This window comes from Delphinapterus leucas, chromosome 8 (assembly GCF_059928025.1).
Source record: "Delphinapterus leucas isolate spDelLeu-1000000601 "Yukka" chromosome 8, BTC_Dleu_Yukka2, whole genome shotgun sequence".
Lineage (NCBI taxonomy): Eukaryota > Metazoa > Chordata > Mammalia > Artiodactyla > Monodontidae > Delphinapterus > Delphinapterus leucas.
Window position 1 is genome coordinate 43,872,101 of NC_143136.1, and position 23,980 is coordinate 43,896,080.

Below are 23,980 nucleotides of genomic sequence, written 5' to 3' on the forward strand. Positions count from 1 at the left end.
GAGAATAGACCTTTAACCTTATTGGGAGCAATACTTGGAAGTAGATTATTTAGCTGTCAGAACAATAAAACCTTGGAAACTGTGACCAAACAGATACAACCAGGAGACCCTGAATTCAATAGGATATTGTTTTAATACTTCAAAATGTTGTGGCCCTTAGAAGACAGGCAGAATATGAAAGAATAAAAATATAAAGGATCTTAACCAATTTTGTAAATGGAATCAACCATTATTCATAGTTCCCTTAAAATTGCTATTGATACCATGTATAAAATAGATAACTAATGAGAACCTACTGTATAGCACAGGGAACTCTACTCAGTGCTCTGTGGTGACCTAAATGGGAAGGAAATCCAAAAAAGAGGGGATAGATGTATACATATAGCTGATTCACTTTGCTGTGCAGCAGAAACTAACACAACGTTGTAAAGCAACTATAATAAAAATTTAAAAATAAATAAACTTATGGCTAGAAAAAGATTTATGTTGAACTTAAAAAGTTAAGCACAGTAAGTTTTTGGATTCTAACTTTATCAGTCGATTGTGAACTTACAAAATAAATTTCTGATTAGCTCTGCATAAAAAATTTAAAACACCATAGAGGTGTTTTTTTCCTTTTAAAAAAAATTTCATATGTCAGTAGAAACAAAGGCCAGAGAAGAGGTTTTAAAGCTTTAACTACTGCCTACTCAGAAAGTAAGAAAAACACTGGCATTTAGCTTTTGATCACTCCTATGTAAAATAAGAATCATAGAGTCACTAAAGAAACAGTCAACAGGAAGGATTTTTGAGATTAAACATATTTACAATAAAAACAAATTTCTGGACATTGGATCATTCTTTTATTAACTTTGGAGGCCCACTTGAGAATCTCATTTATGAGAACACCCACAGATAACAAATAAATAAGCCTGTATTCCCTGAAACGCCACCCATGCACACAGCTGGACCATAAGTTGGTTTTTAGTTAAATAGCAGCTACCATATTTGGTCTTATGCTTCAAGCTGTTACAAACACAACGCGTTTGCTCAATTCTAACTTCAGCTTTTTACTAACTGAATTCATTTCCTATAAGAGACAGACCTCCTAGTTTCATTAGGTTAATGTCTTGTTGATTTTCTTTTGAAGACTCAGTGCAGTATTAAGTGAAGTCACCAGCAAAATGGGTACTGTGTCAGTAATACTTAAAACATTTGAGTAGCCAAGTGAGCAGACCATATGTTAGGAAATTCCTTGCATGCTTATTTAGGTTTCAAGTCTTTCAATACCATCAACTATAATTGTAAAGGCACACTAGGTGCTCATAATCACCAAATCTTAAAGCTTTTACCCAAGTGGTTTTACTAATTAAGGACAGGAAAAAGCACTTTTTTCCCCCTGCCTTCTGATAGGTTCAACGGGACTGTCAAAAGAATGATTATTCATGGCAAGCATTATTTTCAAGCATTCAGCTTAATAATTTTTTAAAAAGTGACCTCAAGTTGAAATGTACTACCATTATGACTTTATAAGCACACCCCATCTCTTTCTGTTAACTATTCCAGTCCTGGCTGATCTCGAGTCTCACTCACTAAATGTGCTTTCTTTCACCTGTAAAGTGTCTACTACCATAATACCTACTGAACACAGAATGCAGTTAAATGTCAGTTCCTTATTCATCCCTCTGTAACACACTGAAATTTGGATTTTATCTGAGTGGTAATAGTTCCCATTCAACTAGGTATTGGGTTCCCAAAGGGCAAAGACCATGTCTTATATTTCTTCTGTGGCCTCCACCCTCACCTGAGTGTGTGGCTCAGCACTGAAGCTCTTTATTTATCTACCAAACTCATCAATTACAATTTTGTTGCAAAGCTTCTGCTAATTCTCTACCACAGGTTAGCTGAATTTCATATAATTAGCACTTAATACTGAGACCAAATCACATTAAGACTTTGCAAATATTAGCATATCATGAATGTTAAATCCTAATGTTCCCCCTTTTATTTATTAATTTAGTTGGTTAGACATGGTGGGTAGTTTTCAAAATGTAACATTCTCTTAGGTGAGAACAAAATAAACCAAATTCTCTCTCTGACAGACCAGAGTACCTGTCTGCCAAATAACTTTATAAAAATGAAGGTAGCTGACAATAATATTTAGTCTTAAGGTATAATAAGCCCCTGGCCCCTAACACTCAAGCCCAGACCAAATGAGAGAGGGGAGACAGGTAGGCTAATACTACTGTGAGGAGTGCTATGCAGAAAGCTCTATAAACAGAGGTACGTGGGGCACACAAAGTCTTTATTGCCACAGGAAGCAACTGCACTCATCCCACGTCACCAACAGCTTTAATAGTCACAGAAACGCAGACTTCACGTAATAAAGTACAAAACAGACTTGGGGAGAAATGGTCCCTTGGACTATATTGGTTGTAATACTGAGGTAACCAATTGACCTTGTTCAGTGAAAATACCTCTAACACAATGAAAAAAATCAACTAGTTATAACATCCAATTCATATATACAATTCAAATAAAAATATATATTATTTGCTTCAATGTATAGCAAGTTTAATACATTAGTGTTTACAAAATAAAAACTGTATTCTACTGAAATTTTTCTTGTGCTTCCCCCTTATCACTAAGCATGAAAGACCAGAAAAGTATGATACTTAAGGAAACTTATTTATGGATTTAAAGATGCAGTTTGTGCGGTCATGAAAGACAGACAAATATTAGTTGTAAGATTACCACATCTTTAAAAATTTTTGCTTATTAAAATCTACAAACTTGAACCATAAGACACAATTAAAAAAAACCCACAGAATTTCTCAAAATAGATTAGAATACAGGAAACGTTTCATGAAACTACTGAGATACTAACCAGTTCTATGGCTAATATTAAAAACTGAACAATCTATGTAAATCGTATTCATACTATTTCTATGCACAGTGAACAATACAATCACAATAATCAACCTCAAGCTAGCAACAAAGTTGCAAAGTCCATAAAAAGCTTCTTCAGTGGGCAAAACACTATGGTACAATTAAAACATTTAGGAAGGAAAAAAAGCCTTTTAATAGTATAAAAGTTGTTTACTGGTGTTTCTACTGTAAAGCTATTCTACAAATCAAAATGAAAAAGGAATTATATATGTGACAGTGATCAGAGACTACAGTGCAGACGTTTCATCTAACATTTGGCTGATGAATTTTAGTATAATAGATTATAACTTAATATTTTTTACATAGTTATGACCTAGAGCAGAACCGAAAACAACACAAAAAACACATATTCCAAGTCAATACACTCTTCTCAGCAATATCTGGGTTTAGATGAATCTGAAGGAAGTAGGTAAAGCTGGCAAACATCTTCTCTTAAACCAACAGAAAAAATGTAAATTGGTAGAAGCAGTATTTGTTTTTCCCTATGGATTCCAATGTGAAATTCTAGTAAGTATGCAAGTATGTTATTAACATTTAAGCACACCCTCATATATAGGCATACAACCCATTAATTAAATAGGGGGAATTAAAACAGATTTTCAAGTTAAAATGAGTTTTAAGAAAAAACTGCATTCATAAATCTGAAAAGTATATGAAAATGAAATTGTAAAATAAATAATATGTGTCAACTAAACCTCCATAGAAATATGCCTGCAAATGTGGATGCACTGATTGTCTAAACTTGTGATGGTCTGCATGGGAAGACATTCCCCAGGGAGAGCCATCTAGCTTCTCTGACTCTGGTGCGTAGAGAAGAATTTCTGGATATAAAACAGTACTTACTCTACTATATATTATAGCCTTTGTTAACAGTCACCATCCTTATCACATTTAGGGTTAACTTACTATGTCTTAATCTATATAACACATTCTGAAATAATAATTTTAAGTCAAGGCTTTTACACATCTGTCCACTTGTTTCTAGTTCTCTGTCCAACTAATAGCTTCCTATTTTTGTTATACCTTAAGTAGCTATCATAAAATGCAACCTGGGTCAACTAGGTAAGAGAGGTTTTTCTACTCTATTGCTCATTTTTTTGACCTTACTCCAGTATTTATTAACTATGTGCCTAATTAAGCCAGTAAAAATGACATGTGACTACTATGAAATGACACATTTCCTATTAAACAAAATCAGTTTTATCAGGTATTAAATCTACAACATTTTCCTGACTTAAATTGAGTATTTGCTTTCCATTTTTCCAAAGTCATTACAACTTTGCCAATAACTACATCACTTAAACTTTCTTTTTTATGACTGCAAAGATTCTAAACTCTGACATACAATATTTACGCAAAACACACTTAAAGTAGACAATGAAATTTCAAGTAAGATAAACTGTATCCACACCTATTGGCCCAAACAGGTCTCAACATCTAGATTTTACTTCTATAAATTATACAAATACATTGTACATTCTTAAATAATTAATGCTTACAATATTAATTTGTAAGCCTTTCCACATAAAATGACTTACAGAGGAATGTGGATCAGTATTTCTGTTACAGATTGTAACATTCTCTTAATTTTCTTTTGTGGCTGTAGTTTTGTCTTCCTGGTTTCCACTGATTACTGTATCAGTCCTTAAGCTTTGGCTATGAAATCTGTTTGTGCTGAATGAGGCAACATTGGTTATTAAGGCTTATTTCTATGATGGAGCATTATCCTTAAATCTGATGCCATTTCCAGAGAACAGTGGGAGAATCATAGCTATCTTGAATCTTCAGGCTCTGTTTTGATGACTTTCTTTTCTAAAGTAAAAGCTGAGTGAGGGTAGTCTTTTAAAATCCCCAGGCTCTCTGTATAAAAAGAGAAACACAAAATGTATTGATATTTTAAATCAATGGTCACAAAAAAACAAACTTAAAAACAAACCCCCAAACTCCAAAGCAAGCAGTATCAATTATTCATGACTGCAATTCCATATAAAATTTTTATGTTTACAGAGTTGAGGTTAAGAGTTTGGATTCTGGATTTATATACCATTTCTGCCAATTACTAGCTGTATACATCTCTGGGCAAGTTACACACCTCTCTAAGCCTTAATGTCTTCACCTATAAAATGGGGATAGTATCTACACAGGGTGATATGAGACTTAAATCATAAAATGTATATAAAGCACACAGCATATAGAACCTACTGATTTTTATTTAATGCTTGGTCCAAAGTGATACATAACATATATAAAATAAAACTGGTCACTCGTATACAACAAAGTTATTGTCTAAAATATTTACTATCAATGAAGACATGAGGCAGAAAAACAACTTCTATGTTTAAACATGGAACTATTTTTAAAAGTTTCTCTACCCATGAAACCTTAAGGTGGGAGAAATAGGGATAAAAGAATGAAGATTCTATTTTCACAGGACTCATTCCTTGGAATTACATGAATAATTATTTCAACCTCAAACAAATACTACAGAATGACAATAAAATGTAATATTTACATGAAGTACTAATACTGGGGGATACACACACACACACACACACACACACACTTTAAAAAGGATTCTAGAAAAGTAACCAACATTAATAGCTTATCTGAAATTAGGCAGTTCACTTCATGACTTTCCCTCTCTATACAGAAATTCAGCATAAGAAGAGGAATAAAAATAGCAGCTACCATTTACTGAGTTCCTATCAGCCAGGCAATGCCTATAGGCTATCTTGTTTAATCCTCATAACTATTCTATGAGGCAGAAATTATTTCTATTTTACAGATGAAACAAGTGACTTCAAGTAACTCCTAAAGTTACTTTAGCTCAAAGATTGGATGATACCAGATTCTTTCAAATGGTGTTGGTGTCTAAAACTTTAAGTCTGTATAACTCACTTTACTTGGATAAAAACATGAAAACACCAAACTATAATAAGGAACAGCTTGTCCTTTTATGGAGCTCAGTTTACTTCTGAAATACAAATATCATCCCCCAAATGCAGCTGCATGAAAAGTTTAGATTTGGGTACACAAGGTTTTCTTAGCAGGACAGCAAACATATAGTCCATCAATTTCATATTATGAAAGGCTGGAAAAGGGAATTACATAACTGAAACCAGCCATTTATTATCTGGTTCAGAATTGTGTATAAAGTCACCATTCATGTAATAGCTAATCAAAATAATCTCAATCTTCAAGAGCTTTTCCCTGTCAGTCCTTTGGAATATCATGTTCTCAAAAAGACTGGCTATTAATATGGCAATCTGTTACTTCCAAGGGGAGAAAACGGACTAGTAACATCATTAGTAATGACCCTTTTTTAAGGAGGGGGACAGTGGAAGTTAGGAGATTAGAATGGAAAGACATTTTTTTATTCAAATATTACTCCCTCTACGCACATCCCACATTCTCACCTGATGAGTGGGACTTGGCCTCACTGGAGTAATGTCTACTCAGCTCCCCATCCACCACAAAATGATGGAGTTGTCTGTTCTGTAAATTAGGCATTCGGAGGTTCAAAGGTCTTTCGCCTAATGAAAAGAAAAAAAAAGCAATATGAGTAATTAAAGACGCATCATGGTTTTTCTTAAAAATAAGTTTTCACAGATCGCCTGAACACTCCTTAGGAAATAAGTAAGGAAAGTCGACAGGCACTGGAAGAATTTAAATAGCTGGAGAAATATCTAAAATAATAGTTTAGGAGGAAAATGGCAACTCATGCTAGTCTCAAGATCTACCATTCTGCCAGGACATTTTGAAGAGCTAATCACAAACTAAAGAAAAGACTGAGATTTCCAGTATGCACTCCAGCTCTGGCAGATAATGCATCACCTCTGTGGGGCGTTTTCTTACTAGTGCAACCATTTTACCAAGGCAGGTCACTAACCACATAACAACAAATACTACAGAGACAGAGATGGCTTCAAGCCAACTGCCCATTACTAGAACAACAACAACAACAAAACCTATGGCAAATCCACGAAAAAATATAATTAGAACAGATATGGTATAAAAGGTTTCATATGCCAAATCATACTCTATCATAAACCTAAATCCATCATACTTAGCAAATTGTTGCCCTTCACTGGATTATCCTGGGGTCACAAATTAGAGTCATCAAATCATTTATTAATCCTTTGCATCTTAACTCCAGTCTTTTTTTAAAAAAAATTAACTAATTAATTATTTTTGGCTGTGCTGGGTCTTCGTTGTTGCGCGCAGGCTTTCTCTAGTTGTGGCGAGTAGGGGCTACTCTTCATTACAGTGCACGGGCTTCTCGTGGTGGCTTCTCTTGTTGCAGAGCACGGGCTCCAGGCGCAAGGGCCTCAGTAGTTGTGGCTCGCAGGCTCTAGAGCCCAGGCTCAGCAGTTGTGGTGCACGGGCTTAGTTGCTCCACGGCATGTGGGATCTTCCCGGACCAGAGCTCGAACCCGTGTCCCCTGCACTGGCAGGCGGATTCTTAACCACTGCACCACCAGGGAAGTCCCTTAACTCCAGTCTTAACTGTCAAGGATGACTGGAGAAGTTAAACAAGACTTCCACTAAAAAGTTTCTGTAATATTTTAAAAAGGAAGAACGTTCTTTGCCAGTACTCTGATCTGCTGATGTGTAATGTTTAACTCTATAGTTGAAGAATGCTAGTTAAGATGGTATTCTTACTTAGAAAGAAATCTTATTTTTTTGACGACAGTAACCACTCTCTGAAAAAAGTATAATAATACATAAAAAAAAAAGTCCTACAAAATTGTTTTTCTTCAACCACTATCACTATTTGAAACTAGAGGATCTAGTCCTGTACCTATATGCTATACATCTCCCTCCACTCAAGTGCAAGCTCCAAGGGAGCAGGGAGCTTTATTATTCACTGCTGCATTTTCAGTGCCTAGAAGTGTGCCTGGCACATAGGAGATACTAAAAAAAAATTTGTTGAATGAGTGAATGACAATGACTTGGGATTTTCTTCACATGTGGATACAAAAAAATGAAATCATTTTTAAAATGGTAAAAATGCTCATGAATCAAAACTTTCTACACCTGTGTTTAAGAGAACAATTTCCAAAGTATACACCACACAAAATATTTTCATAGGGACTACAGGCCAATGTGAAGACTGAAAGAAGACAAAATTTCTACAAGTCTCTCCATTCTTATACTGTCTCTTCAAATCTCTGTACTCTGTCATAGTACTTTAGAAGCAGTCACCACATTCCCTTAGGAACCAAATGTTATAAATTTCAGACAAATCTGTTTATGAAATCTAAAAAAACCAAAGTTTTAATCTTTTAAAAAATGATAAACATCTCCCGTGGAATCCATTTCTTCAGGAAAAATGATCTGTACTGTTTACATCTCCCATTCCCATCCACCCTCTACAAAATACATGTCAATCACATGTGCCAGCTATTATTTAGGGATAATAAGGTTAAAAAAAAACTCTATAAGTTATATTTGCAGGAAGAATTCTTTCCTTTTTAGAAAAAGGGACAATTTAAAAATTAATTTTGATAGAGAACCTATAAAATAATCTCCATAAAATATCAAGTTTAAAAAAAATCAGCAATTTTTTGTTTCCCTTTGAAGTGCACAGAGTAGCTGGCTCTAAAGGTGTGGGTCACTCTAAAGATGTACCTTGTCCATCAGCGTTATCAGAAGTCAAGCCATTAGGGCTGTGCTCTTCTGAGCTTTGCCTGTAAAGTCCTGCACACAGTCTTCTTTCAGCATGCTGCAGTCTGTCATAGCCAGCTTGGGTGCAAAGGAACTCCATCTGCTTTGCCATCACCTTTTCAGGCTGCTAGTAAGTAAAGTGAAAATAAAGTAACTAAAACATTCTAGATTTTTTTAATGGTTTAAAGATGCCAATTTCAGACTGCAGCAAATATATTTAGTAGTCATTAAAATTAGTTCATACTTCATGTGGTATACACGTTCCATAAATATGCACTGATGTCTATATCATCATGTTAAAACACAGAATGTTAGATTTTGTACGAAAGGAGAAAAGCTTTCTGCTCAATTCTGTAAAGAGAATTCCATTCTAGCTCAAAAGCAAAATAACCTTAGCTTTGTTTTCTAAGATACCAAGTCCTTTTAAAGATTTTTTAAAAAAGGAACCTCAGAGCAACAGCAACATCTGTTATAAACTGCTTCTAAAACACAGGGCGAAGTCTTGGCATTTTTATTTTAGGATCTGGCACTACACAAACTCTGATATGATGACAGTATATTTGGGGGAGAAAAGGTGTAAAACGGCTGTCTAGAAGAACAAGACAAACACACCTCCCTCTAAAATTAAGCAATGCAAATTATGCAGAAAAACATCAGTGCCAACGCGGATCTTCACCTTCATCATGGAATGAAACTGCAGTATTTTCCAACCCATCATAAAAAGACATGTTTTAAAGTACACAATTAGTTGGCTGACATATAAATTTATCTCTGCATGTGTTCTCTAAGTCCCTTCTCTATGCACTGCTCTAAATTACCTATGTGTGATAATACCTATGACAGTCAAAGCAGTGATATTCTGCCAAGGAGGTAACAGTCAAAATACACAGATAGGAATCACTGCCATGCTATATAGAAGAGCAATACAAGGCATCTACTATATAAAATTATATATATGTTACAAACAATCCTGATTCACAGTAGTAAAAATCAACAGGTGAAATATATTAACTCATAGAATAAGATGAAAGCTTATACTATTATTCTGAATCAAATAAACGAATGGATAAAGAAGATGTGACACATACATACAATGGAACATTACTCAGCCATACAAAGAAACGAAATTGAGTTATTTGTAGTGAGGTGGATGGACCTAGAGTCTGTCATACAGAGTGAAGTAAGTCAGAAAGAGAAAAACAAATACCGTATGCCAACACATATATATGGAATCTAAAAAAAAAGGTTCTAAGGAACCTAGGGCCAAGACAGGAATAAAGACACAGACGTAGAGAATGGACTTGAGGATACGGGGAGGGGGAAGGGTAAGCTGGGACAAAGAGAGAGAGTGGCACAGACATATATACACTACCAAATGTAAAACTGATAGCTAGTGGGAAGCAGCCGCATAGCACAGGGAGTTCAGCTTGGTGCTTTGTGACCACCTAGACGGCTGGGATAGGGAGGGTTGGAGGAAGACGCAAGAGGGAGGAGATATGGGGATATATGTATATATATAGCTGATTCACTTTGTTATAAAGCAGAAACTAACACACCATTGTAAAGCAATTATACTCCAATAAAGATGTTATAAATAAATAAATAAATAAATAAATAAACGAGATCAAAAGGAACCATAACTTCAATTCATTTAAATTTGTAACTAATTAATTAATAAAATTTCAATAAGATTTCTGAGGGGGAAATGTATTTTTCATCCTCTTAACATGAAAACACAAAACTTGGCACTACTAAATCTGACCAAAAGCAGTCACTAGTGAGAAGATCTACAGGAATAAAACTTACAGTACTTTCTAAAAGGCAAAAATGACTTTTTAAAATGTTAATTTCTGTGTACACGATTAAATAACTTAGCAGCAAAAGCACCTGAAGCTACATATTAATTAACTTTTCATTATACATGAATTGAAATGATTCAACAATAGTTACAATGTTGACTATTAGTATATTATTGAGAACTAGAACTATTTTATCTCAGAGTTGTATTACACACATAATCAACATGGCTGTTTTCCTGGTATCAAGTTGCTTCTTTCTTAAGTAGAGAATCTGTATTAATTCCTACAAAACTTCAAAGAATAAATAAGTAGCAGATGTCGGGTTCTGCTCACAAAGCAAACTAAACCTAGCTGATACTGCTATCTCACTGATACAGCTGTGGATCAGGTGACATCGTAAAAACAACCAGAAATAAATTCAGTCTTTGGATGAAACTGAATTTAAAACTGAAGCTAGTCGAAGCAGCCATTTATTTTTTAACCTACGGATGCTGTTATGAAATAGTAACTGGTGGTTGACGTTACCTGTGAACTAAGAGCAGCGAGTTCCTCACTCTTAGCTTTAGCCTGCTGGAAGAGTGTCTGCACAGAGTCCTGGAAATCTGGAAACCCATCCTGTGGGTCAAAGAATATGTCCTTTTTACTTTAAAATAACCATATTATCAAAAACTCAGAAAATGAAGTAAAGAAATCCACCTTAATCCTATTACCTGAATAATCATGATTAAGATTTTAATGTACAATACTTGATTTCAGTCTCTCAAGGTACAATTACCTTATTTCTACAGTTGTAACCTCAATAAAAACATAAATGAAAAAGATTAAAAGTTTATACATCCACAGTGTTTTACACTGGAACACAGATTTTTATGATCATTGATAATAATGATTATATAACATTTCATCTGGTGGTCTGACAGTTTAATCACTATCTTCATATTGGACATTTAGATTATTTGCCTTATTTTTGGTTTTATGAAAAACACTGCAAAAATATTTTCATGGAGACAGGATTTCCCATAGTTTAGATGATCTAATACAATAGGTTCCCAGAAGTAGAATTAGTACAAAGGGATGAACATTTTTATGTCCTTTACATATGTTACTCAAGGGCCTTTATTGCTTTATTGTATCATAAGCAATATATGACAGTTTTCCTTGCCAGTACTGGGTGTTGTTTTCTTAATTGTTGCCAATTTATACTTTTGTTTTGATAATGAAAAAAGTTTTTAGGGCTTCCCTGGTGGCGCAGTGGTTGAGACTCCGCCTGCCGATGCAGGGGACACGGGTTCGTGCCCCTGTCTGGGAAGATCCCACATGCCGTGCAGCGTCTGGGCCCGTGAGCCATGGCCGCTGAGCTTGCGCGTCCGGAGCCTGTTGCTCCGCGACAGGAGAGGCCACAACAGTGAGAGGCCCGCGTACCGCAAAAAAAAAAAAAAAAGTTTTAATTTTGTATACTATAGTTGTATATACTTATATTTTACTTTGTGACTTCTTCTATTACTATACTATTCAAAAAGACATTCTCCTTTAGAGATTTGAGAAGTACTCAAATCTACCCTCTAGTTTTCTAAAGCTTTATTTTATTGCTTCTTTTGTTTTTAAAATTTAACTCTCTATCCCATCTGGAATTTATTTTGTTATATGTAATGTGGTAAAAATCCAAAGTAAATTCCCAACCTGAATTTCTGCAGAATTCTTCCATGCTGACTTGTGATTTCTCCTTTACCAGTTCAAAGGACAGGTGATAGGGCTTTGGAATTAGAAAGACCTGCACTTGTGTTCCGATTCCACCACCACTTACTAGCTACATGACACTGGATGAGTAACTTAACCTTTCTGAACTTTAGTTCCTTCATATGAATAATAAAGATAAGAGAACCTATCTATTAGGGTTGTTGTGAGATAAAGTAAATGAGATATTGCCTTTAGCATACAATAACTGCTGAGTATCAGTGTGTATTCTTATATATTCTTATTTATGTGTATTCTTATATTAAATAGTACATTCTTATATTAAACGTAAGTATATTCTTTTTTTTTTTTTTTTTTTTTTTTTTTTGCGGTACACAGGCCTCTCACTGCCGTGACCTGTCCCGCTGTGGAGCACAGGCTCCAGACGCACAGCCTCAGCGGCCATGGCTCACGGGCACAGCTGCTCCACGGCATGTGGGATCTTCCCGGACCGGGGCATGAACCCATGTCCCCTGCATTAGCAGGCGGACTCGCAACCACTGCGCCACCAGCGAAGCCCCTAAGTATACTCTTATATTAAGTAGAGTGTACTTGGGGCACTGTACTCCTGCACAACACTGCAACTTAAATTATTTCCATTTTATACCATACACACACACACACACACACACACATATGCAAATACGTTTACTAATTTTATCAAGGTTTTTTTTGGCCTGTTTAGTGCTCCACATGAAATTTATAACTACAAACATCATGACAGCATGGTTTTACTAACTTTACTGAAAACTACTCAAGGAACCCTCAAAGACATTGTCATTAACTTCCAAAACGTTTCTCTCCTTGTTTGATAAAGCTGTATATTTGTGGCAAAGGGTGAATAATGAAAAACTGAAGTTGTTATATAATAACAGAGCAGAAAAAGTTGTAATAATAACAAAATATGTACCTTATTTGAAATATGAAACACTGGTTCAAAGATTTTCCCCATTGGGGTCTTTTCAAAAAATTATTTCTCCACTGCAAATCTCATGTTTTCAAATACTTCATCTACCAAAGTTCATTTCCTAGGTAATAATTAATTTCCCATTTTTTAAAATCCAAAGACATGAAATAAAATAATTAGAATCAAGAATAAATTTAACATCTTGAAATAGTCTTATGTAGCTCCATGGTGGGTTATACAATCAGCCTTTTTAAATTATTAAAAATAGCCACCTTTCTAGGCCCCTACAAGACCAAGGACCCTGGGCTTAGAGGAATGTATAGAATATAATCATTAACTGAGCTAGAATGAATTTTATACAAGTATATATACTAGAAATCTAAATGAAAAGTTCACTTTTCTTAGTCATTCCATTTTTCTCCTAAGAATTTACTTAGGCCTAAAAATCCAGCTTTATCTTTAACAAACTCTCCTTTAATTTAAGTTCTGAAGTTCAGTGAGGTAAGCTAGTAGGAGATTTAGAAAACAACATCAGTAAGAGGAGCTATCATTTTTCAGGTGCCTACAATGAACCAGTTCCTGACTATGTTCTGTAATTTACTTATATTGTCTCATTTAATCCTCACACAAACAACCCTGGGTTTCCCTCATTTTACAGCTACAGAGATTAGCTTCAAAGCCTATGCTAAAATCACAAAATCCTTGAGTTGCCACCTTTATGAGACTCACAACAGTAAGTAGAGGCATTTCTTTTATTTCCTTTACTTTAGAAGACAGATCCAAAAAAAATATTGCTGTGATTTATGTCAAGGAGTGTTCTGCCTGTGTTTTCTTCTAGGAATTTTATAGTATCCGGTCTTACATTTAGGTCTTTAATCCATTTTGAGCTTACTGTTGTATATGGTGTTAGAGAATGTTCTGATTTCATTCTTTTACATGTAGTTGTCCAGTTTTCCCAGCACCACTTACTGAAGAGACTGTCTTTCTCCACTGTATAGTCTTGCCTCCTTTCTTGTAAATTAATTGGCCATAACTGTGTGGGTTTATTTCTGGGCTCTCTATCCTATTCCATTGATCTGTGTGTCTATTTTTGTGCCAATACCATACTGTTTTGATTACTGCAGCTTTGTAGTATAGAACTATCATATGACCCAGCACTTCCACTCCTGCTTATATATTCGAAAGAAACAAAAACACTAATTCAAAAAGATACATGCACCCCAATGTTCATAGCAGCATTATTTACAATTGCCAAGATATAGAAGCAACCTAAGTGTCTACCAACAGATGAATGGATAAAGAAGATGTGGTATATATATATATACAATGGAATATTACTCAGCCATAAAAAGAATGAAATTTTGCCATTTGCAGCAACATGGATGGATGTGGAGAGCATTATGCTAAGTAAGTCAGACAGAGAAAGACAAATACTGTGTATCACTTATATGTGGAATCTAAGAAAATATAACAAACTAGTGAATATAACAAAAAAGAAGCAGATTCATAGATATAGAGAACAAATTAGTGGTTACCAGTTGGTGGGGGCATAATATAGGGGTGGGGAGTAAAGGTACAAACTCTCAGGTATAAGACAGACTCAAGGATGTATTGTAAAACACAGGGATATAGCCAATATTTTATAATAACTCTAAATGGAAAGCAACCTTTAAAAACTGTATAAAAAATTTTTAAATAAATAAAAAAAATTCTTTAAGAAAATTTTTAAAAATGCGGATAACCACAGTACCCAGCTAACTTCACAACAATTTTAAAGAAGCAAAAAATTCTTGAAAAACACTCAGCACAATGCGTGGCATGCAGAAATTAACCCAATAAATGTTTGTTACTGATACTTATTAAGTTAACCCAAAAAGCCACCAGATTTAATCAGAGTAAAACAATAGCATGCTGTGATATTACTATATCTCTGTTATACAGGGGGAATAAGATAAATTTTAGAAATATTTACATAGTATAGATATCTTAGAGAATGAGCTAGGCATTTAACACTAAAATCACCAAGAGAATATTTACATAGTATAGATATCTTAGAGAATGTGCTAGGCATTTAACACTAAAACCACCAAGAGAATATTGACTATATTGGTGGGGAACTATTTTAGTGAAAAAACAATGGAAATCTAGAAACACTTGTTTATTCACTCAATCTTGTTTGCCTAATCTTGTTCTATCCTCTGAACTCAGTGATGGGGATACAATGACTCCTGCCTTCCTGACAAATACAGTGTAGAAAGGGAAATGGACAAAGAGATCCAGAGCACAGGGGAGTCACTGTGTCAGGGAAGGCTTCCCAGAGGGCATGATGTCTTGGCTGAGACTTGAAAGTAAAGAGATCTCTAGGGAAAGAGAGCAGCTTTATATAAAGGCCTAGAGGCAAAAAGAACAAGATACCCTTGAGAAAGTGGAAAATACTTCATACGGTAATATAGGTAACACAGGGAATACACTAAGAGGGAGTGGTCTGAGAAGCTGGAAACCCAGGGCCAAATTCTATGAGGCCTTGTAAGTCATGTTAAGAATTTTAGATTTTACCCTAAATGCAAACAGAAGTCCTTGAAGGTCTAGGGAAAAGACTAATCAGATCTGCATTAGAAAACCCAATCAGAATGAGATGGGGATAGTGTACTGGGGGAGGGGGGTCCAGGATGGTGGTTAGAGGGCTGTAGTGAAGACAGAGACTAGTGGCCTAGTCCCACACAATGGCAGATGCAACAGAGAAATACATGAATTCCTGAGATATGGCTTAGGCAACTGGGAGTTTGGTGATAACATTCACTAGAATCAGAAATCCAAGACCAGGAGGTTTGAGGAGAGAGCAGAAAGTTGATGAATTTCGTTGGGGACATATTGAGTCTGATCTGCTGCTGGTGAGACCTCCGGTAGGCAGATGCACTGACTCTGGAACCTGGGGTAAGGTCAGGGCTGGAGAGTTCCAGCCCATCAGGCCCTGAGTGGAGTGAGCCCAGGCCAGAACCCCCAGGAGCTCGAATATTTCAATATTATCTTTGATGGAGCTTGCAGAAGGAGAAAGGAGTGATCTAATCTTCTCATGTTAGGAACCAGAAGTGTAATCTCAGGCAAGAAAGTTAACCTCATTATTTCCAGTGTTCCCAGTTTTTAAATGGAGATTAAAACACAGCTTAACTGCCCAATGGAGATTTGTGGGGATTAAATAAAGTAATGCAAATAATAAAGCTTGAAAAAGTATACACTGCTATACAAATATATGGTGGCACCACTATTAGGATTATTAACCATGAGAATATTGAAAAGCCGGAAGGGAGAACTTCAAGCTCTACATGCGAAAGTTTTTAGAAAATGGACACTGCTCCATCATTAATAAAGAGAAATACAAGCATGCAATAAGAAATAAATAACACAGATCAGTGGTCCCTCTGCAACTGGGAACATTACTATTCCGATTTTCTCTCAATCTCTGACAGTTCGTCGTGGATGGGAAGACTGCTGGACTAAGCAGCTATCACTTCATGACATATAAAGCACGTTGGACCCCAAAATATATGACTTAGAAATAAAAGTGAGAACATTCCCAAGAAAATGGTCTCTTTCACACTATGTTTGCTACAGGACTCTTTTGATATGTCTCTGAAGCCTTTTTCCCCAGGAACCAGCAGTACCATGCTATGAGCAATTTATCTTCTTGTCATATTCTTGGCTGCTGCCATTAATCACAGTGTTCCCTTACGAGACTCTGAGTCTAAGCACTGAGAAAATAAAAGATATAGGGTGGGATGCTGTTCATGACCTAATTACTCTCATCGCATTGGTCTCCACCCCCATTCCTCCTCATCCTTTCCACCAAACACTATCAAGTTGCTTTAAAACCACTGCTTAGCTATCTTTAAAACAACTTGTTCCAACAGATGTTCTCGGCCTCACTCGTGCATTTTCCCTTTCTCTACTCACACTTTCTATATGAATAGCAGATTGTAATGCTTCTGTTTTTCTGATCCAGAGGGGAAGAGTCTACATCAAATTAGACCAGCTTTCTTTTCAACAAGCTTAGTAACAGCGTAGGTGGGTATTCTGACCCTCTTCCCTCCCCCTTCCTCACTCTGCCACCCCCAACCCACTGGAACTGCTAGCAGATGTTTCCTCTAAGTCTTTCTTTTTCAAGCCCCGATTCTCTGACTTTCTGGTCTCTATTAACAAACTTCATTTCTTTCATCCAGTTATCTCTGATTGCTTTGCACTCCCAGCCCACACAGGATGAAGAATGCTGTCACCTCTCATCTCTTTACCTAGTCTCCAGCAATTTCAGTGAACGAAGAAAACTGACAGACGAGAAATGAACAGTAACCGTCCATTTAGTCAGCTACCATCGCCAGGGCTGAGACTGGTTGTTTTACACATCCTTCCTCTCTTTTAATACTTATTATACTGGAGGCAATGACAGGGTTTATTCATAGGAGATGTTCTTGATGAAAAAGAAAAAATATCAACTGAATCCACTTATAACTAATTTTAAAAAAACTGAGAGGAAGACGAGAGCCAGGGACTTTGGCTCTTGATTTTTCATCTCCTTTAGTAGTCAAGCCATCTTAAATATATTCTGTCACAGGTAGAGTATAAATAAGTCAAACTAATTTTTCTTGATTTACTGTTTACCTTCCCAACAAACTGTTTTGCTTCATTGTAAAAAATAAGTATGTCAAATGGTGATATATTTAAATACATTTTGTCACTTATATTGTTAAATTTTCTACTCAAAATGTATAATCGTTGGGCTTCCCTGGTGGCGCAGTGGTTGAGAGTCCGCCTGCCAATGCAGGGGACACGGGTTTGTGCCCCGGTCCGGGAAGATCCCACATGCCGCGGAGCGGCTGGGCCCGTGAGCCATGGCCGCTGAGCCTGTGCATCAGGACGGAGCCTGTGCTCCGCAACGGGAGAGGCCACGACAGTGAGAGGCCCGCGTACCGCAAAAAAAAAAAAAAAAAAGTATAATTGTTAAACTTCCTTGCATTAGAAAATAACTGTGATTCTTTCCCCCTTCTTCAAAGACTACCAATCCTGTGCACACTTTGCCCTTCTTACCATACTAGCAGGAGGAAAGGTATAATCTGGATAGCGTTTTTTACACCTAAGATGCTTTGTGAATGCTCATTAGCACCCAGGAGAGTGGTATTGCTTTGAAGTTTAGAAGTCAGACCTAGATTTGAAGCCCTGGCTCTGCCACTGCAATGTGGAAAGTTGGGCAGGTTACCAAGCCCTTTCTGAGTCTCTCCTTGGCTGTAAATGGAAATCATAAAGCCTCCATATAGAGTAGACAAGGTCTGTGATAATTTCAAATGCCTAGCAGGGACAGGCATACAAGTTCAATAAAAACAGTTATTTAAAAAAAAAAACAAACAGTTATTTCTACAACTGACCCAGAGCTGGATTTGAGGCCTCTGATCAAAAAGAAAAGAATAAGCATAATCCATTTGCAGTTTAGCTGAAAGCAGATTCACACAGAAGGTTGTATTCCAGGTGGACAAGCTATTCATCTAGCCTCAGTAGGATATTCCCAAACCTCACGTACTGACATATAGGGCTAAAGAGGCTTTCCTTAGAGGCTGCATTCCAAATGACAGGCTACCCTAATAAGGCCTCCCGAAGTTAGCAGGCTTTTTCCTCTGTGACTATCTCATATATTCTAGGAACTATAAAGTTCAAAATCTCTATGTCTTTTAATGTCTTACATGCCCTGTAGGAAGGAGCACTATTCAAGGACAAGAGATTATCCTGAGTACTTCACAGCATATATACTGATATTAAACAATGACAACAACAATGACAATCAAATAAATAGTTAACTATCCTTAGGGCAGGAACAACCTACTATATAATAAGAGGAGAAAAATAAGACAAGGATTTTAAAATTTCATTCCACCCAACCCTTCACAAACATCAGGAAAATACATCATTTAGCAATAAGTAAACAACTACTGAGCTTGAACAAAGCACTAATTTTTTTTAGTGTATACTCATGCACTGAAAACGGCATACAAGAAAACGTTTCTCTTTCCTTTACACGTCTCTTTTGAGTTATTTCTATTTCATCTACTGGACATGACATTTCTTTTTGTTCTCTGATCTTAAAAATGATCTTTTTAAGATTGAAAAAACTTAGCAACTTGGCATGTATGCTCATTGGTTGCTGTTAAGGATTTTGGAAAAATAAAGATGAAAAGGAAGAGAAAAAAGGACTCATTAATTTGAGCCTAGTAATTAGGAATCTTATACTGCTTTACAATGGGTTAAGTTTATTTTTATATTACTTTTTCTTAATAGAGAGTTAATAAGCTAAGAATCACAAAACAAATAATCAAATAAGACAAACAGTATGTTCAAAGAATTCTAAAATCTTTGTAGTTTTACTTATGACTGTCTTTGGTGTCAGCCACATATTCTGGACAAACTGGTCTCATTGTTCTCTAAACACACAGAGTATTTTCTTACCTCTGTGTCTTTGCCCATGCTAGTCTTTCTTTGCAACTCCCCTCCGCCCTCCACCCCACATCCCTACCTTCTGAAATCCTATCCTTCTTTTAAAACCCAGCTCAGATGGTATCTCCTCAATAAAGCCTCCTCTAATCTCTCCTCATGCCAGAAATTCTCCTCCTCCCCAGTAGACACACAGAAGGTAGACATAAATAAAGCACTAACGCTTGGTGAAAAATCTTCTTAGGGGAGTAGTAACCCTATACGACCAATACTAACTACCTCAGTATCAGCTTCCACAACCAAATGAACAGCTCCAGTATCTCGAATTTGACTTAGAGTATACCACAAGGGAATTTAGACAGCATTTATGCCAATACTGTGTATTTTGCAAAGGATTACACAATACACTATATACATGTGTAGGTATACACACATGTATAACACACACATTTTGCAGATACTGATGCTCTGCAAAACACAAACTTTTTAAAAAACTAAGCAAAAACAAGACAAAATTAAAACAAACCAACAAAAGTAAACTACTGTCCTAAATTCAAAGCTAAAGTCGCTATTCATTTCTGGGAAACAAAATCAAGAGTTTAGTATAAGAACATTTACAGACAACTGGGGTTGATTAGTCACTTGTCTATTTAGGAAAGGTTAGAACTGTTATTCACAGAAAAAGGAAACATTGATTATCTTAATTCTAAACCTGCAACTGTTCAAATGGCTTTGTGATGTCTATTAAAGTAACAAACCAATCATATAGAACTATAATTCAATTATCTCTAGTGGAATATAAAGGACTAGAAGGGTCACATCTAATGCTATAACCTAACATTGTGAGCTCCTAAAAAGAAACTCACAACACTGTAACTGGATACAAGAAACAACTTGTTTACATTTCAGACCAGGGCCATTGAGAGGGTCAGAAAGACTTATCAACACAGCCTAACAAGAAAACACTATAGCTCCAAGAGTCCATGAGATTCATGATTTCAAACTTCAATGTTCACTAGTGACCTCTGAAGCTAGACAAACCAGGGCTTAAATGTGAGAACAGCTTGAGTCATGATGACATGGAGAGCCAATGGTGAGAAAGAGAGGCGGACGTAATTTCTAACCTAGTAGCTGCCTGCCTTTACTGGACATTGGGTAGGTTTTGTACCTTCTTTCCTCTAAATCCTCCAACGGCACATGCCTTTTAGCAGTTTCTTTGTTTATCCAATTTCCCTTTCAGTGGTAGAGTCAGTAACAGCTAAATCCACAGGGATACTCTCTTATTATCTTGAGATGCAACAGGAGAAAACTATTTCACTAGTTAGCTCTTTCAGTGGCCTTAGATCATTTCAATAAATTTTCTGAGTGGTATCTGAAGCTAACCCATCTTAAACATTATTCCAGAGATAACAGTGAGATAGATTACAAATATAAACACAATTTTTAAAAAGGTGCTCGTTTTGGACAACACTTTTCTCTTCTTTGAGAACCACTGCTTGGGGCTAAAGCTTTCAGAAGTCAAAGATGTTTACCCATGGCCATTCATCATTTCACCTAACAGATTTTATTAAGTTCTATTAAGTGCAAGGCACTATTATAAACTAAGTAAAAGCAGTGGATAGACAGATAAGAGCTCTATTGTCATCTAATGGGGCAGGCCAATAATAAATTAAAAATAAATATATAATAGTTTCAGAAACTGGTAAGTGCTATGAAAACAAAACAAGCCAGGACAAAGAGCCTTAATGTGATGTTGGGGTAACAGTGCCTCTTTAGAAAGGGAAGCAGGGAAGTCAGAGAAAACTCTCTGCTATGAGCTGAAGCCATGTGAAGATCTACAGAAAGATCTACAGCGGAGGAACAAACAGAGAGGGCTGAGGCACAAATGAGTTTGACGTGTTCCAGGAACAGAAAGTCAGTCAGTGGAGCTGGGACGCAGTAAGAATGGGGAAGTGTGGTAGCAGATGAGGTTAGAGATGCAAGCCAGAGTCAGATCATGCAGGGTCTTAGATGCCTCAGGAAAAAGCGTAGATTTTATTCTAGGCACAGTAGAAAGCCACTGGAAAGACTGAAGCAAGAAAAGGGATTTATGTTTTTAAAAGATTAACTCTGGCTTTGGTATAAATGAAAGATTATTACATACAAACAGATGCTACTAACAAATTACTAGTAAGAATAATTTGATGATAGAAATTTAGGGTAGTTAAACATAGCTTGTTTTCTTTAACTTGAAATTAAATAATGAATGGCTAAGAGCACCGACCGCTATCCCCCGCCCAAGAAAAAAAGGAAGGAGTTTCCTGACTTCAAATTTCTGCTCTGTTGCAGACTGGCCTTTAAAAAAGTATTCAATCCAAATTAAGGAGCAGTCATTCTGAAACCAGTTCTGACAGCCCTAAGAAAAACACATTTTTCTTGCTCAACTCACCTTACGACTCGCAGGTCTGAAATCAGAAGGACTGCCTCAACCATGATCCCCTAAAAGAGGCTTTTAATTAAAGTCCCCATAACTTGCAGCTACTAAATTGTCACTTCTCTCAGATATTTAATATAAAGAAATTAAACCTTAGCTCCTCTCAGTCTATTTGATAAGATGACTAATGATGTAAATAAAATTATAAAAGGAATAGTTTAACCAGTAAAGAGTTTTAAATCTGTAAGAAACATCTATTTACAAATCAACCCTTGATAAACTGACTGGACATCAAGCTTATCATTGTTGTTTCCTTCTAAGAACTTTCTGAGTATCTTAGTTCAAATTACTATAGATACTTCAAAGCAACCAAATTCTATATAATGTTTAAGATTCTACAATTCACATTTTCTCACTAGTTGATGGGACCATTCTTTTTTTTTAGTTTGAACTAGTAAGCAAACATTATTAGCATAAGAAAATATAATACATAATCATACCTCCACTTTAATTCTCTTCGGGGATAATTCATCTCTTTCTCCACATTTTGATCTGAGGGGAATGGGGGAGAGAGAAAAACTTGAGAAGGTAACAAATTTTTTCTAAAGGCACCTCAATCTATAAGCTTCCACCAAAACATATAACCCTGGAGCCCTGCCACCAGAAATAAGACTTCATAATGAACATTAAAATAGTGAAAAAGAGACTTTTTATCATTTCTAAATTAACGTTGGGGAAATAGGCAGACACAGTTATATTACACATTTTAAAATTATTGCACACTACCTAAGAATGCCTCACACAGAAAGTACTCAATAAGTATTAATGAGTACCACATAATGAAAAAGGAAAAAAATCAAGGAGGACTGTATTCCATGACACCCTTCATGGATCAGTATAATTTAGGATAAAATAAAAAAAAATGGCCATTTAAGACAAATGCTTAAGGCTACATGAGATTAAAATGCATTTTGTCTATCAGAACTATAAATGCATTTTCCCTGGACCTAGGGATCCCTCTGCTGGGAATCTCTCCCACAGAAGCACCTACATATACATGAAATATAACTGCCAATTAAACGATGGCAAGTCATAAATTTTAAGTTATACCTCAACTTGCAAGATGTTAAAATGTGGAAAAATACACCTCAGAATCAACAAAATATGATATGTATGATGTTATTTACTGTGGTATTACTTATAACGGCAAAAGACTAGAAACAACTCAAGTATCCATCAACAGGGGACTAGTTAAATGAATCATGGTATATCCACACAAGGCAGTATCATGCAGCTGTATAAAATAATGAGGAAGATGTATATGTACTAATATAGCAAGATCTCCAAGACACGTTAAACTAAAAGCAAAATACAGAATAATATAGACACATGCTACTTATTGTTTTTTCAAAAAGTATAAGTGAGAAAACATATTTATTTACATGTGCATAAACAAACACTAGAAGGATGAAAAAGGAATTAATAAAAACTACCTACAATGAGAAGAGGAACAGAGTAAAAAGAGACAGAAATGAGAGTGCAACTTTTTTGCATTAGCTTTATACATAGTTTTGGCTTATAAATAATGTGAAAGTCTTGTGTATTTTAAAATGATTTAACTTTAAAAACATATAAATGTAAATAAACACTACAAAAAATAACTAAAAGCTGTTGAAAGCAGTCGCCTCTGGGTCGCAGTATTCAGAAAGAAGGGGGATGGAGCAGGGGAACCGCTGAGTTTCGTGATAAGCCTTGTGTACTATGTGACTTCATAAATCATGTACACGTACTGCTTTGATTAAAGAAAATTATTTAAGTAAAGCAGTCAGAAAGAAAATATTGTATAATACAGTGAAGAAAACAAAGTCACAAAAATCAGCTCTTGATCACTCAACTCAAAAAGAATCTTGTAAATAATCCTATAATATTGCTGTGTACTCTTATCCTGTTCATTTATTTTGCATAATTTTACTTGTTCCCAGTTTGTAAGTATATGGGCTCTTGAGATAGGACAGACAACAAAGCTGCTGTGAGCTGGGGAAAATAATGGTGATGACAGCA

The 23,980-nt window shown here is 35.8% G+C and overlaps 1 protein-coding gene and 1 long non-coding RNA gene across 8 annotated transcripts in view; one reads left to right on the forward strand and one right to left on the reverse strand.

Moving 5' to 3' along the window:
• LOC149748546 (uncharacterized) overlaps nucleotides 1-23,980 on the forward strand; it is a 302,762-nt gene that overhangs the window by 209,404 nt on the left and 69,378 nt on the right. The gene's annotated exons all lie outside the window — the stretch shown is intronic.
• NAB1 (NGFI-A binding protein 1) overlaps nucleotides 2,268-23,980 on the reverse strand; it is a 44,904-nt gene continuing 23,191 nt past the window's right edge. For 3 of the 6 annotated variants that reach the window (XM_089915984.1, XM_089915979.1, XM_089915981.1), the window contains 5 exons: nucleotides 22,420-22,471; nucleotides 10,920-11,009; nucleotides 8,560-8,722; nucleotides 6,345-6,461; nucleotides 2,268-4,788 (listed from right to left, as the gene is read on the reverse strand). In XM_089915984.1, coding sequence (XP_089772110.1) covers nucleotides 4,700-4,788; nucleotides 6,345-6,461; nucleotides 8,560-8,722; nucleotides 10,920-11,009; nucleotides 22,420-22,471 — 511 coding nt within the window. In that variant the 3' untranslated portion in view covers nucleotides 2,268-4,699. Of the gene's footprint in view, nucleotides 4,789-6,344; nucleotides 6,462-8,559; nucleotides 8,723-10,919; nucleotides 11,010-11,111; nucleotides 11,808-22,418; nucleotides 22,472-23,980 lie in introns of those variants that run through there. The other 3 variants (XM_089915980.1, XM_089915982.1, XM_089915983.1) reach the window with 2 other exon arrangements.